Source organism: Hyperoodon ampullatus, assembly GCF_949752795.1.
Source record: "Hyperoodon ampullatus genome assembly, chromosome: 11".
Classification (NCBI taxonomy): Eukaryota; Metazoa; Chordata; class Mammalia; order Artiodactyla; family Ziphiidae; genus Hyperoodon; species Hyperoodon ampullatus.
The window spans coordinates 14,463,513-14,476,867 of NC_136924.1; the positions used below are offsets into that span (position 1 = coordinate 14,463,513).

At 50.0% G+C, this 13,355-nt stretch overlaps 1 protein-coding gene across 2 annotated transcripts; it reads right to left on the reverse strand.

Moving 5' to 3' along the window:
* Nucleotides 1-3,929: 3,929 nt before the first annotated feature.
* DUSP6 (dual specificity phosphatase 6) lies at nt 3,930-7,626 on the reverse strand. Of its 2 annotated transcripts, XM_079715246.1 has the most exons (3): nt 7,131-7,626; nt 6,077-6,514; nt 3,930-5,032 (listed from the first exon to the last, which is right to left on the reverse strand). In XM_079715246.1, exons 1-3 carry the CDS (start codon nt 7,528-7,530, stop codon nt 4,725-4,727), a joined length of 1,146 nt encoding a protein of 381 aa, XP_079571372.1. In that variant the 5' UTR covers nt 7,531-7,626; the 3' UTR covers nt 3,930-4,724. The 2 variants fall into 2 exon arrangements, with proteins under 2 accessions (XP_079571372.1, XP_079571373.1); XM_079715247.1 differs by lacking the exon at nt 6,077-6,514.
* Nucleotides 7,627-13,355: the final 5,729 nt, after the last annotated feature.

The window sequence follows — 13,355 nt, forward strand, 5'->3', positions numbered from 1 at the left end:
CTGATTTTTCAAGGTGACTTTCCCAGAATATTTACTTACGGCCAGCTTTCACATGATTTGCCCTTGTTGTGTTCTGCCCCGCCACTATTTTCTAATAAGCCCCTCTTGTTCTGCAGCCTTCCATGGTTCTCTCTCTCTCCCTCTCCCTCCCACTTCCTCTCCCTCCTCCTCCCTCTCTCTCCCTCTCTCTCTCTCTCCTCTCTCTCCCCCTCGCCAGGCCAGCTTTCCTCCAAGAGGATCACAGTGAGGAAGTGACTATCTCTAGGGCCAGTTCACTTGTGTAATCCTGAAAGGGGAGTATGGGCAAGGTTCAGGGCCAGCTGGCCAGCTGCTAGCCACTGTAGAGATCGTTAGGAACATCAGTTTTGTAATTTATGTGCTCGTGGGTCCAAGATAGAGTAACTTCTCCGTGGAGAGGGAGGATGGAAGCTTCTAGGCAGACCTGACATCTCTCTGATGACATATCAGCTGGGGTCCTCGGACTCTCTCTTGATTTGGCTGTCGAATTCGGGTTTGATTTGGCAGGTCACTTAACCTCTGCTTCCTCCGCTTCCTCGGCTGTAAAACGGGGTCACCACTTCCTAGCCAGCATCACAGGACTTTATAAAGACAAGCAAATACCGATGACAAGCAGTTTACAAGAAGAGCTAAAGCCGCAAAGCTCAGGTCTACCAATTCCCACGAGGTGACTTCAGGTTCTATTGGCCTCTCTCTGCCTCAGTTTCCTCGCTGAAAAATAAGGATGGTAATAGGACCCATCCCGGAGCTGCTCCGAGGATTAAATGAGATAATGTTGTAAATGAAGGACAGTATCTAATACCCTCAGTAAATGTAATTTTTTCCCCTCCTTTGCACCTCGTTTTACCATCTAGTCTGTGTACCAGAACACTGGAATGATAAAAGAATCCTAGAAGGAGAGGTTAAAAACTGTCTCATTTTATAGACAAGAAAAAACAGGGACTTGGTGAGGTTGGCTGACTTGCCCAGGGCTTCTGATTCATTAGTGAGAGTCAGAGTTCAGGTCTTCTAATCGTTGGTCCAAGCAAGTCTCCATTTTCACTCCTTTAAAGGCTGTGCTGGTATTTCTATCCCCAGATAAGCCTTTCTCAGTCTGACTTTAAACCTAAGAGCGGTTCTGACCATTCAGCAGTCCATCTTCTAAGTCTCCTGCAGCCCCACGAAACCTGCAGATAACGTCCGGGAAAGGCCCCCCGCCGTCCCCCAGCCCCCTGCAGAAGGCCAGGAAAGGTACCGCTTGCTCAGAGACCTGAACAAGCCACTAATGGAGACAGCAGGTGAGGAGCGAGCCCAGGGAGCTGCAGCTGTTGGCAAAGGTTGCCCCAGTAACCGTGCAGGGCTCCATTCAGGAAGTGAGCCCAACTCCAAGATGCAAAATGATCGCCTTTAGGGGCTCCTGGGGGCGCAAAGGAACAAAAGCAACTGAGGGATGGCCAGGAGGAAGGGAGGTATGGTGAGAGGAGGGCCCAGGTTGTCAGTTACAACCGTCCACCTGCCAGAGAAGGAAAATAAAGCAAGAGAAGAGCTGTTTGAATCTTCTGGCCTGTGTGAACCGTAAAAACACCCATTTAACAGGAGTCCCTTTGTGGCGATGGAGGGAAGTAGGTGCCCCTCTGTTCACCAGCCTCATGAAACTATGCCAGGAGACGGGGGGAGAAATCCCAAACCTTGCAAACTTTATGGGGGCCCTAAACCCTTCTTGCTGCCTTTTATTCACACTGATGACAAAGACCATTTGCTACCAATTTATTGGAAACTTTTTTTTTTTCACAGCTTGAGCTGCTTAGATGCAGGGAGCTCCCTCTCCCCGCAAATCGCTGTCAGACACTTGCTGAATGGGCCAGGCTCAATTATGCTCCTGCCACAGGTTCAGCTCACACTGTGACCCTGCATGGCTTCCTGCTATTCATACGTGTTACTTCCCCTTTGTGGTAATGGCTTGTGGCGCTTGGCCAGAAAACATTATTAATTTCAGAAGTGGACTGACAAACAACAAACCCACAGTGAAACGAGAGGAAGTGCCGGGGAGGCCAGCTGTCGGCTTGAGCAGAGCTGTAGGAACTCAGTGTATGCAGGTTCTAGAAGGAAAGGAGATGATAATCCACAAAGAGGAAATGCACTAAAATTATCCACCGCCCATATTAAAGAAAAAAGAAAGAAAGAGAAAAGAAATCAGAGAAAACTGTGGGGAGGGGGGAGGTGTGTGGAGAAGCACGCAGCTACTCGAGCTGCAGCTGGACAGGAAATTGCTAACGCTGCTTGCAAATCCCTACTTTGAAGAGGCAGTTTAGGGAATGCCAGGAGCGGAAACCGTTCAGAACTGGATTAACACGGGCCAAGTTGAACTGCAACCCACTTCTCCTTTCGGAGCTCTGGCTGACTTGGGGCACCCAAATGGGAGAGACTGACTTGGTGTTTTTTTGCGCTGTTTCTGCCTTTAATACATGCTTAGGTGCTAAAAGTCACACTGGACGGCTTGATATGATTGCCATAAAATCAGGGCTACTTGCCTCCTACCGAATAACTCAACGGGCATCTCACAGGTACCGTGTGGGTGAAAAGCCCATCTTTCTCCCCACTGCAGACCAAGGGACCAAGCTCATTCAAAAAGGGCTGGAAATGTATGTTCTAATTCTTTTGATTTCATACACCTGCCCTTTATTTTGATTTGTGTATTCTGACACTCAGGACAAGGAGAGGTATGTCCCAAGGAAAACGACGGGATATTAAGCCTTTACCTTAAAGTAACTGTTCAAAATAACCTCAACATAAAGTTCCAACAGGAGTTTCTGGCCCACATTCTAAATCAAAGTACAAAGCACATTAGGAATGGCAACGCTTCAAGTGCCAACGTGAAATCGTGGCTACATCTAGACTCAGGGAGAAAGCTTAGCTATGCCCTGCCCTGTACACGAAAGGAAAGGGGAGACATCATCCCAGATTCATTTGTTATTCCAACGCTACAATTTGCAGGTAGAATTGCCAGACAGTTACAGACCAGAAAAAGAATCATCTCTACTTTCTCCCTGGCAGGTCTAAGTATTATTGAGCAGAAGACCCTGACAGGGAAGGAAAGAGAGGTGAACACTGCAACTGTCACCTTGTTATTCTGGTGCCCCCCCTTTAAGACTATTCATGAATATCCAAATCTTAGACTTCAGCAAGCTGTGCTCTGAGACTTCATTTTTCTTCAAGAGCATTACAATTTTCCTAAGTAAGCCAGAACTTATTAGGAAGTATTGTCCAATGGAATGATGTAATCACTCTCTTCCCTTCGTATTAAGTATCATCCATAGGAATGACAGTCAATCCCTTATGTCAGTTTTATTTGAAGCCAAAGATGCACCTGAAAAATTCTTGGAAATAGCTTAAAAGATGAGAACTTTGCCCCATTATTCCTACATGTACTTTACAAGCCAATATCAATCCCCAACTGAAAAAGTCCTAAAATGTGTCACTTCACATGTAAGTACAATTAAGGAGAGATTTTTTAAAAAATACACATTCAATAGCCAAAATAGTTATTTATTAATAACTTAAGGTTTTACATTCTTATAATAAATTTCAGCTCAGAACTTTACACCATGAACATAATGGAGCCACTTGTCTCCCTCCTTCACAATCATATGCGTGTCGCCTATTGAATGGGTACCCACGCTCACACACACGCTTCCAGTTTCGCACAAATTGTTTTTAAAAAGGAAAGAGACCAACCCAAAGTATTGCATTTGAGGTGACACTCCCTGAAGAATTTTGTACAGAGGTAATATACTGTATTAGCACAGCTGAAGTTTAAAAAAAAAAAAAAAGTGAGCCCATGATTTTGGTGTCTTTCCAAGATATCCCCTTTGAGACAACACAAGCCAAAATATTTACAAAAGTAAGGCAGAGTCAAACTACGTTAAGAGAAAAGAAAAGGTCACAAGGAAGATATATGAAAGACACTGAAGACTGCACCATAACAAGGTCTCTGTGATCGTAAGTGTCCATGAAAACGTCATTCAGAATTGGTAAAGTCGAGCATGCTGCAAATATACCCTTTGGATTAGAAAAGAGCAAAAGTTTCAATCGTTTTAAGAAGTGGCATACTGCTCTTTCTCCCTTTGGATGATTTCCTTTAAACCCATCAAAGGAAAAACAAACACAGTTCAAACGAACACTGTCAAATGATTTAAGATCAAATATTTACAATAATCAAATGGAGTATCAGATTCATTTGATTGATTATTTATTTATTTTCTTTCTTTTTTTTTTTGCAAACTGATACTACAAATACAGAGCTGAAACCTCTCTTTGGCTCCTCTATATGCAAAATTGAGTCAGTCTTCACTGAAGACAATATAGAGTCAGTTCCAGATGCAAAAGGAAACAGTCATACAAGGCCCTAAAACACATGCTCCTACCCTACCATTTGGTCCTACCCTATATACCTGGAAGTTCTCGAATCCCAGTCCCTGCAGGGGTAGGCTGTACACATGGGTGTGGAGCAAACCTACTGCCTGTATCTATACAGCAGGTCCTGTTCTTCCAACGAGAATGGAACAAATCTCTCCCTTTGGAATAACCAATTCCACACGTGGTCACCTTGTCTAATACAGACAGCTGGTGTCATGTTGACACCTGGGCCACATACAAAGAAAGCAGCCCAGCTGATGCTGCTAAGAGAAACTGCTGAAGAACGGACACATCCCAGAGTGTGGGGCCTTTCACGTGGATTGCAGGGAGTCCACCTGGTAGACATTCTGGTTGGAGGGCGTGGTGAAATAGAGCTGCTGTGCTGGGACCCGGTTGTCACAGGGACTGCTGAGTCCCAGCGTCCTCTCGAAGTCCAGCAGCTGGCCCATGAAGTTGAAGTTGGGGGAGATGTTGGATTTCTTCATCTTCACAATGTCATAAGCATCGTTCATTGACAGGTTGAGCTTCTGCATGAGATAAGCCACAGTCACAGTGACTGAGCGGCTGATGCCAGCCAAGCAATGCACCAAGACACCACAGTTTTTGCCCCGGGCTTCATCTGTAAACACACAAAAAAAGAAAGGCAAAATGTCAGTAGACTGAAAACCACCCTTTGTGAACGACCAGTCTAAAAACTGAATAATAATGGTAATAATAAAAAAGATAAAAAATAATTGTGTGCAGCAGTTGAGCCCTGCAGGCAGCAGAAAATGTATCACTGCGATAAAACATGTACACTGGGCACAATTACATATTTCAGATATTTTCTGAAAAGGGAGCTTTTGTATTAAGTTCCCGCCAACAAAAAACTCCTTAATGTGTGCATTCTTTGCCCCAGCATGTGAATACCAGAAACCCTGCAATATGGTCGTGAATGCCTTTTATACAGACAAGCAGACTGCAAGGGTCTATTAAATTATTCTCCAACTGTTGTGCAGCTAACAATGGAGATATTCAGGCATTTTAAAAGAGAGAGGGAAGTCACAGGGGACAGCCCATTAGGAGGAACAGGATGTCGACATGGCCTGAAAATGAGTTCCTTTGTAATAGGAAATGCATTACAATGCCTGGAGATTCGCTTCTCCAGGCTTTCAGCCCACAGTCCTTCCTGCTGGGCTCAGGTTACCCTCACTGTCTCACTGTGAACCGGTATCACAGTAACATTCAGCTGGATTACAACATCTAGCATTCACAGGGCTTTCCAACGCCTAACTTGGTATTCTCAAACGACTCCCAGGTCTTTTAAAACTACAAAGTCATGCTAGAATTCCTGTCTACCTTGAGTACTTTTATCTGGCCCTCCTCTAGTCCAAAGATTGTGGGAAAATTCTGTTGTCTACTTACGAATGGTCCCCCTTTCAAATGACTTAATTCAGAGTCAAGCAGCAGACGGCATTTCAAATACACCTGTGGTCTGCAGCCTTGTTAAAAGGCACTTTTTCTTAGCAAGAAGATAAACCAGAATTAAGAACGCCCTTGGAACATCAGAGACCGGCAGTCCCACAAATTAGCAAGCAGCAAGAAAGATGAACAGCTTGAACTCTAGGAAAGGTTAGGAATTTTGCATTTAAAAGTCTGAGCAAGGACAGTTAATTAGTCTCACCTATGAAAGAAATGGCCTCAGGGAAAAACTGGGACAGGTTTTGGCTCCAGTGATCCGAGATGGGGATCTGCTTGTATTTGAACTCTCCCGCGTTCTCAAAGAGATTCGGCAAATTGGGGGTGACGTTCAAGATGTACTTGATGCCGAACTCCTCCAACACGTCCAGGTTGGTGGAGTCCTTGGCACAACCCAAATAGAGGAAGGGCAAGATCTCCACGGGGAAAGAAGGCTGGCTGTTGGACAGCGGGCTGCCATCCGAGTCCGTTGCACTACTGGGGTCTCGGTCAAGGTCAGACTCAATGTCCGAGGAGGAGTCGGAGCTGATCCGCAGGCCCCCGAGCCCCAGCACTGGCAACGGTGGCGAGCTGCTGCTACACGAGCCGTCTAGATTGGTCTCGCAGTGCAGAGCGAACTCGGCTTGGAACTTACTGAAACCACCTGCCAGGACGAGAAAAGCAATCATGTAACCCGAGATCCCGTAGTAGTTTTCACAGCTTTGAGAGCCGCAGCCTCACGCAGAAACACACCACAGAACCCTTCCAGCCGCCCTGCACACAGAGCCAAATACAAGAGAAAGACACTGAAGTGTGCACCCTTGGGAACAGAACGAACGGGCCCGCCTCCCCTGGGAACCTTTATTCTTCCGAATCCGGAAATGCACAAAATGGCAACTTTTCCGAATATCTTGAAGAGCTAGAAGGTATCAATCTGCACCCCCAACGACCTCTGCCGTCCTGCAAAATCTGAACTCAAAATCGAACGATAGAAAGCAGGGAATGGTGGGGAATATCCCGGGTAGGAAGGAGAGCTAGTTAGAAAGAACCGGCCCGTGCCTGCGGCCGGAAGCCGGTCGATTCCGCGCGGGCCCGGCTCGCCGGGTGCGGGACTCGAGAGGTTCGCAGCCGGGAGCCGGCAGACTGCCCCTGGCGCAGCAGCGCGGCTCAGAAGCGCCAGCCGAGCGCTGCAGGGGCGCTTCCAGCACGCGCGTCCCGCCTGCAGCTCGCAGCCCGGTGTCCCCCGTCCTGCCCCCGCGCGGAGCTCCCCCGGCTCGTACCTTCCAGGTAGAACGCCCGGCAGCCCTCGTCCTTGAGCTTCTTGAGCAGCAGCCCGAGCACCGACTCGCCGCCCGTATTCTCGTTCCAGTCGCTGCTACTCTCGTCGTAGAGCACCACGGTGTCGGTGCCGCAGCGCCGGGTGAATTGGTCCCGGTCCTCGCCGCGCGTGAAGAGCGCGCGTACCGGCAGGTTGCCCTTCTGCAGGCGCCGCAGCATGATCCCCGGGATGGCCACGTTGATGGCTGACTCAATGTGCGACGACTCGTACAGCTCCTGGGGCCGGCAGTCCATCAGCAGCAGCCGCTCGTTGCCCAGCTCCAGCTGCTCGTTGAGCCACGCCACGGTCTTGCTGATCGCCATTTCCGACGCGAAGGGCACGGGTCTGAGCGTATCTATCATGGGGGTCTAGCTGCCGGAGAGGGCGGGGTACCTACCAGACGCCCCTCGGGGCAGGCATAGGCCGAGCGCGCCGCGCAAAGCCGCCGCTCTCAGAGCGGGGTTGAATTCCACCTCGCCCTTCCCAAACCCGGTTAGCGGTTGGGGCAGGCGAGACAGAAGTGAAGCCGGCGGTTCCCTCTGCACCCAGCTGCAGCCGCTCGCTCTTAGTGTCAATGAATCTCTCTGAATGAAGCTGCCCGGAGAGTTTTGTTCCTCCCCGGTGAATGAAATCCAATTAATTCGGACTCCGTGCTACACAGAGGGGACGAAAAAAAAAAAAAAAAACCCAGCAGCTCCTAATCCCTCCCTCCAAGACTGCACCTCAAATCCACCCGGGCGTCTTTCTCCTAGGACTATTCAAGCCTCGATTTGCTCACTCTCCCTTAGACTGAAGCCTCGCACACCCCCTGAGCGAGGCAGCTCCTCAATGGATACAAACAGCGAGCGTCTCAATGGATACATTCTCCAGGCCAGCCAATGAGCGCGCTGCGGAAGGGGCTGTTGCCGTGGGGACGGGCCGGCTGGAACAGGTTGTGTTGATGAATTGTTAATGAGTTTGTCATTCACAAAAACGGAAAGGAATTTCCGCTCCGGATAAGCCCCAGTGCAAACAAGCTGCAACAGCGGGCTCGGCGGGAGGAAGGAGAAAGAAGAGGAGGCGGTGGTGGAGGAGGAGCAGGGCACACAAACCAGGGCACTTCAGTTGTCTCATGTTTCCTTCTGTTGAGAGTTCACACTTCGCTTCGGAACTTTTGCGCACAAATGGTGCAATTAGCAGGCACAAAAGCCCTTGTTCGCGAAGCCTGGGCGCGCAAGCTAGCTTTAGGGAAACTTGTGCTGACTTTTTCCCTTTTATTCCCTTTAAACTCATTTGGACTGGAGTTCACGTTAACCCCCCCACCCCACCCCCCTTAGGCAGTGTGTGGCATTTGTTTGCCAGCTTAAAAAGCCCAGCTCTGTTTACTCTGATGTTCTTTTAGCCGAGGCTGTGTTGGGGCTGGTGAACTGCCCGGGCTTTAGTGACCGATGAGGTGTTAAATGCTAATCCAACATCTTTTGAACAAACCAGGATTTTGTTGAAACATTTTTAAGCAAGCAAACAAACAAATGCTTGGTTGTCCAGAGAATAAAAAGCAAGCGTTTTCTTTAAAAAGAGCGTTTTAATTAATTTTTTTTTAAACAGTGGAGACTGCAGGAACAAACTCGTTGGGCAGTCCGATGCTTTTATTCCTCTCCGGGGGCGTAGGGCGTTATGAACCATTGTTACGGGGATCCAAATCCCCCGCCCCCGCCCACTGCGCCCTGGGCGGGGGGGCGGGTAGCGCTCGTTAATCATTTCTGAGCAGCTAGCTCAGCTTCCGACACAGGAGCCCGCCTGGAAGGGCTGCCTGGGCGAGGTGTACCAAGGGCACACGGAGCCGGGCCGTCTGTCCCCACCATCCGCAAAGCCTGGGGAAGTCCTCCCGCAAGGCCTGCAGGCTGCGGGGGCTCTGGAAGGCTCGGCGATTGGTTACTGTAGACCGAGGCATGTCAAAAGGGAGACTCTCTCCCGCCCCCCGACTTCCCGCACAGGGTCACCCCCTTCCCTGCCCGGGCACCCCCTCCCCAGCAAGTCGCCGGGCCCTCGCGGAGCACCGCCCGCTCCTACGCGTTGCGCTCCTCGCTAGCACCCGCCTCCGCCTCCTCGTTCAGCGGGCGCGGGGCGTCGGGCGACGCCGAGGACCGGCGCAGGGCCGATGCGGGACTTCGGGCTCCGGAGAGGCCTGGGGTGGGTGTGGGGCGAGGAGAAGTGCCTGCCGGGAGCCCCTGCTCCCGAGGAGAGCTGGGAGTCCCTGGGGAAAGTGTCTGCCGCGCTGCAGAGCCAGCAGGTAATTGGGGAGGTGCTCGCCAGGCCAGCGAGCTGCGCTCGGCTGGGGTACGGCGGGGCGGAGCGGGGCGGGCGGCGGGGTCCGGATAGAGGCGTGGCGGGCTGGGGCCGCGGCGGCGGCGGGTAGACGCATTCCAGGCGCGCAGAACTCTGTTGTTATATAAAAGTACCGGGGCTGCAGCTCCCGAGCGGAAAGCCACCTGTGTGCGGCCGGCGCGGCGCGCAGGGGAGGTGGAGGATGGGGGCCTGCGGCCGGAAGGCGCGGGCCCTAATCCGGCTGCCCCTCCCTAACCCACGGCGGAAAAGAGGGCGCGCATTGTCCCGCCGCCGCCGCCGCCGCCGCCGCCGCCGGGGAGGCGGAAGCGGAGGCAGCCGCTCGGCGGGGAGCGGCTTTTCCGAGCGCCCTCGCGGCGCTCTGCGTCCACCGCTGATACCGCCGAGGGCACCTGAGGTCGCGGGGTCTCCCCAAGCCAGACGCCCCACACCCACGGGCCGGCCTGCTGACGCCCCCGCTCCAATTTGCATTTTTAGTCACCCGCCTCTTCTCTGGTTTGGGGAATGTAGGCTAAAAAAAGGCGGCTGCTAGGCCCAGGTTGCCAATTTTGGAGCTTTGCTACAGTCAGGCCGCCCCTGGAGGAGCGTGTTCGGTGAAGGTGGGAGTTGCAGCGCTCCTATCCCCGCGCGCCTTTTTTGGGCATCCCTTGGAACAGAGCTCCCATATTTCACTGCACATCATCCAGTTCCAGCTGGAGGAGGCCTGCGCTGGAGTTGACGCCTCCGATCCGCCTCCACCTGTTACAGATGTCCCTACCCCGAGACCTTTCTGTTACTGGGACCTGGAGGCGAGGAGGGGAGAAGCAGGATGCCTTGCAGCGGAGCTGAGAAGTGCATAATCTTTCAGCCCAAGACCTCCAACAGAAAATGGAAGAAGGGAAATTGTTTTCCACTTCGCTATTTTAAAAGTGCTGTTACCTGAGCCTGGGCATCAGTTTGGAAAGATGGTTGCAACACTTCTCAAACCTGAAACATTTAGCTTTACCCATGCTTCTGAACCCTCAGTCCTTCTCAGGACACTGTATAAAATGGCATTCAGACCGCTCGGTCCTAAAACGTGCGGGATAAAGAAAGGGCCTCTGGAGTGGGGCGGCCCGGGTTTGAATTGTACCCTCACCCCTTCCTAAATGTGCGACCTTGACTACATCATCTAACTCTTTTAAGCCGTAGTCTTCCACGCTGACATACGGAAAAGGACAGAATCGCTGTGATGACTGAATGGGTGAAGTGAGATGCCCTAAGACGTTGTTGATGTGTCATTAACTGTTGATATTATTTTTATCTTTCTGAATTCTGAACCTGCAGAACGGCCCCCGTCCTTTCAATCCCAAAGACGCCCTTTGATGCCTCACAGCCCGCCTGAAATTCCCTAGTCTAAGGAGAAATCCTCTGAAGAACTGCCCTAAGCAGTTTAATCCATGGTAATTCAGCTGTCAAGCAAAGCAGGTGCTGTTACAGACCACGATCACAACCCTTTAACACAGTTAAATACCGAATATACCCAGCTACCCTTCTAACTTCTCCCTACTGGTCCCCTCTTAAACACTCTGTACACTAAGCTGATATAATAGAAGTCGTATGTAGTGGGTATTTACCACCTGGTGGGCATGGTCTTGATTTCTGTGTTTACATGCATATTTCCGTCAGTCTTCAGAAAACCCATGCAAATTATCCTCATTTACAGAGATTAAGGAATTTGCCTGAGGTCACACAGGAGCAAACGGTGGGGTCAGGATTTGAAGACTGACTCTTTACAGAGCCTCAAGGACTACCACATACCCATATTACAGGGTGTTGTGGAGACCGCGCCCACCACGCTTTGCTGTTGCTGCTGAAATTTGAAGGATTCAAAGTCTGCACTTTGAATTTTGACCACCAGGCATTTCCGGGCTTCACAAATTATGTTGCTCCTTCGCCACAGATGTCAAGGATCAAAAGTTAGGCTCATTTCCTTCCTGCTCGCTCCTTTTACATCTGGCGGTTTTCTCTGACTGTATGCACCTTTTCATTAGTCAACCATTCAATAAATGCCCATACAGTTTTCTTTCTTAGAGTATGTCTTAGATGCTAATCCTCGCATCTACCATTACTGATGTGTCTCAGGGTAGCACGTGGGCCTGAGTTCAAATCTTAGCTCTGTCTCTAACTAGTATTTTGATAGGGGAAAGTCACTTAACCTCTCCGGGCCTCCATTCATTCATTCATTCATTCACTCACTCACTCATTTACTCTAGGTACCAGGAAAGCAGCAGTGAATAAAACAGACAAGAACCCTGCCCTCCTGGAGCTTACATTCTAGTAACAACAGGCAATGAACAAAATAAATAATTATACAGTATATTAGAAAGGAAAAGTGCTGTGGAGAAAAATAAAGCAAGGAAAGGAATTCAGCAGTATGTAAAATGGGGAATAGTTACACCTGCCTCAAAGGACTGCAAGGATAGAGACAGCCAAGATGACACACAAAGGGCACAAAGTAGGTATTCAACGGTTTTTAAACTCATGGCTTCATTTCTGCATAAAACTGACTCACTGTTGCTGGTGATCCTGCTTTGAATCTCATCATCCTGGCCCTGTTGCCGGGGCCCCCAGGAAAAGCTTTCTCAGGAGAGCTCTAGTGACTATAAGAGCCACAGGCTTCCTTACTTCCGGAGGCCTCAGTTCCCTGCCTAGGGTATCAGTCACATGTAGAGAACTGTGTTTAAAGGTTGGAGAGTACAGCAGGTCATCTCTGATCCATTTTCATAAGTGCACAGAAACAATTTCATAGATCCTACTGTCTCTCTGTGTGATAGTGTGTGCGTGCAATGAGCACTCGTGCTTGAATTCTTCCCGGTGTTTCCCCCTGGAAAGTTCCTTAAAAGAAAATCTTTCAGTTATAAATGTTTGCTTGGTTATTGGAGAAGCATTCCAACTTTGCAGGGATTTTCCTGCATTTGAGAACACTTGCGATTGATGAGACCTGAAAGGGTTAGTATGACCTTTAATCTTGGAGTAATCTCTATGAGTATAATGACATTTATTAACACATCATGTGAAAATAGTTAAACAGATTTTTACCTAATAGGGAGAGTGTGTTTTGGAAGATCTGACTTAAAAATGGAGTCTTTTTTTGTTTGTTTGTTTTTTTATTTTTGGCTGTGTTGGGTCTTACTTGCTGCACGCTGGCTTTCTCTAGTTGCAGCGAGCGGGGGCTACTCTTCGTTGCGGTGCATGGGCTTCTCATTGCGGTGGTTTCTCTTGTTGCGGAGCACGGGCTCTAGGTGCACAGGCTTCAGTAGTTGCGGTGCATGGGCTCAGTAGTTGCGGTGCATGGGCTCAGTAGTTGTGGCTCGCCGGCTCTAGAGTGCAGGCTCAGTAGTTGTGGCACACGGGCTTAGTTGCTCCACGGCATGTGGCACGTACCAGGGATCGAACCCGTGTCCCGTGCAATGACAGGCGGATTCTTAACCACTGTGCCACCAGGGAAGTCCCTAAAATAGACTCTGTGGCATATCCAGGATTCAGGATTTTTAGAGGTCCCGGGGAGGCCCTCAAAGTGACAGTCAGTGGAGTGAAGTCAGACAGAGAAAGACAAATATCATATGATATCACTTATATGTGGAATCTTTTTTTTTTTTTTTTTTTTTTTTTTGCGGTATGCGGGCCTCTCACTGTTGGGGCCTCACCCGTTGCGGAACACAGGCTCCGGACGCGCAAGCTCAGCGGCCATGACGGGCCAAGCCGCTCTGCGGCATGTGGGATCTTCCCGGACCGGGGCACGAACCCGTGTCCCCTGCATCGGCAGGCGGACGTTCAACAACTGCGCCATCAGGGAAGCCCTATATGTGGAATCTTAAAAAAAAGCGTACCAATGAACTTATTT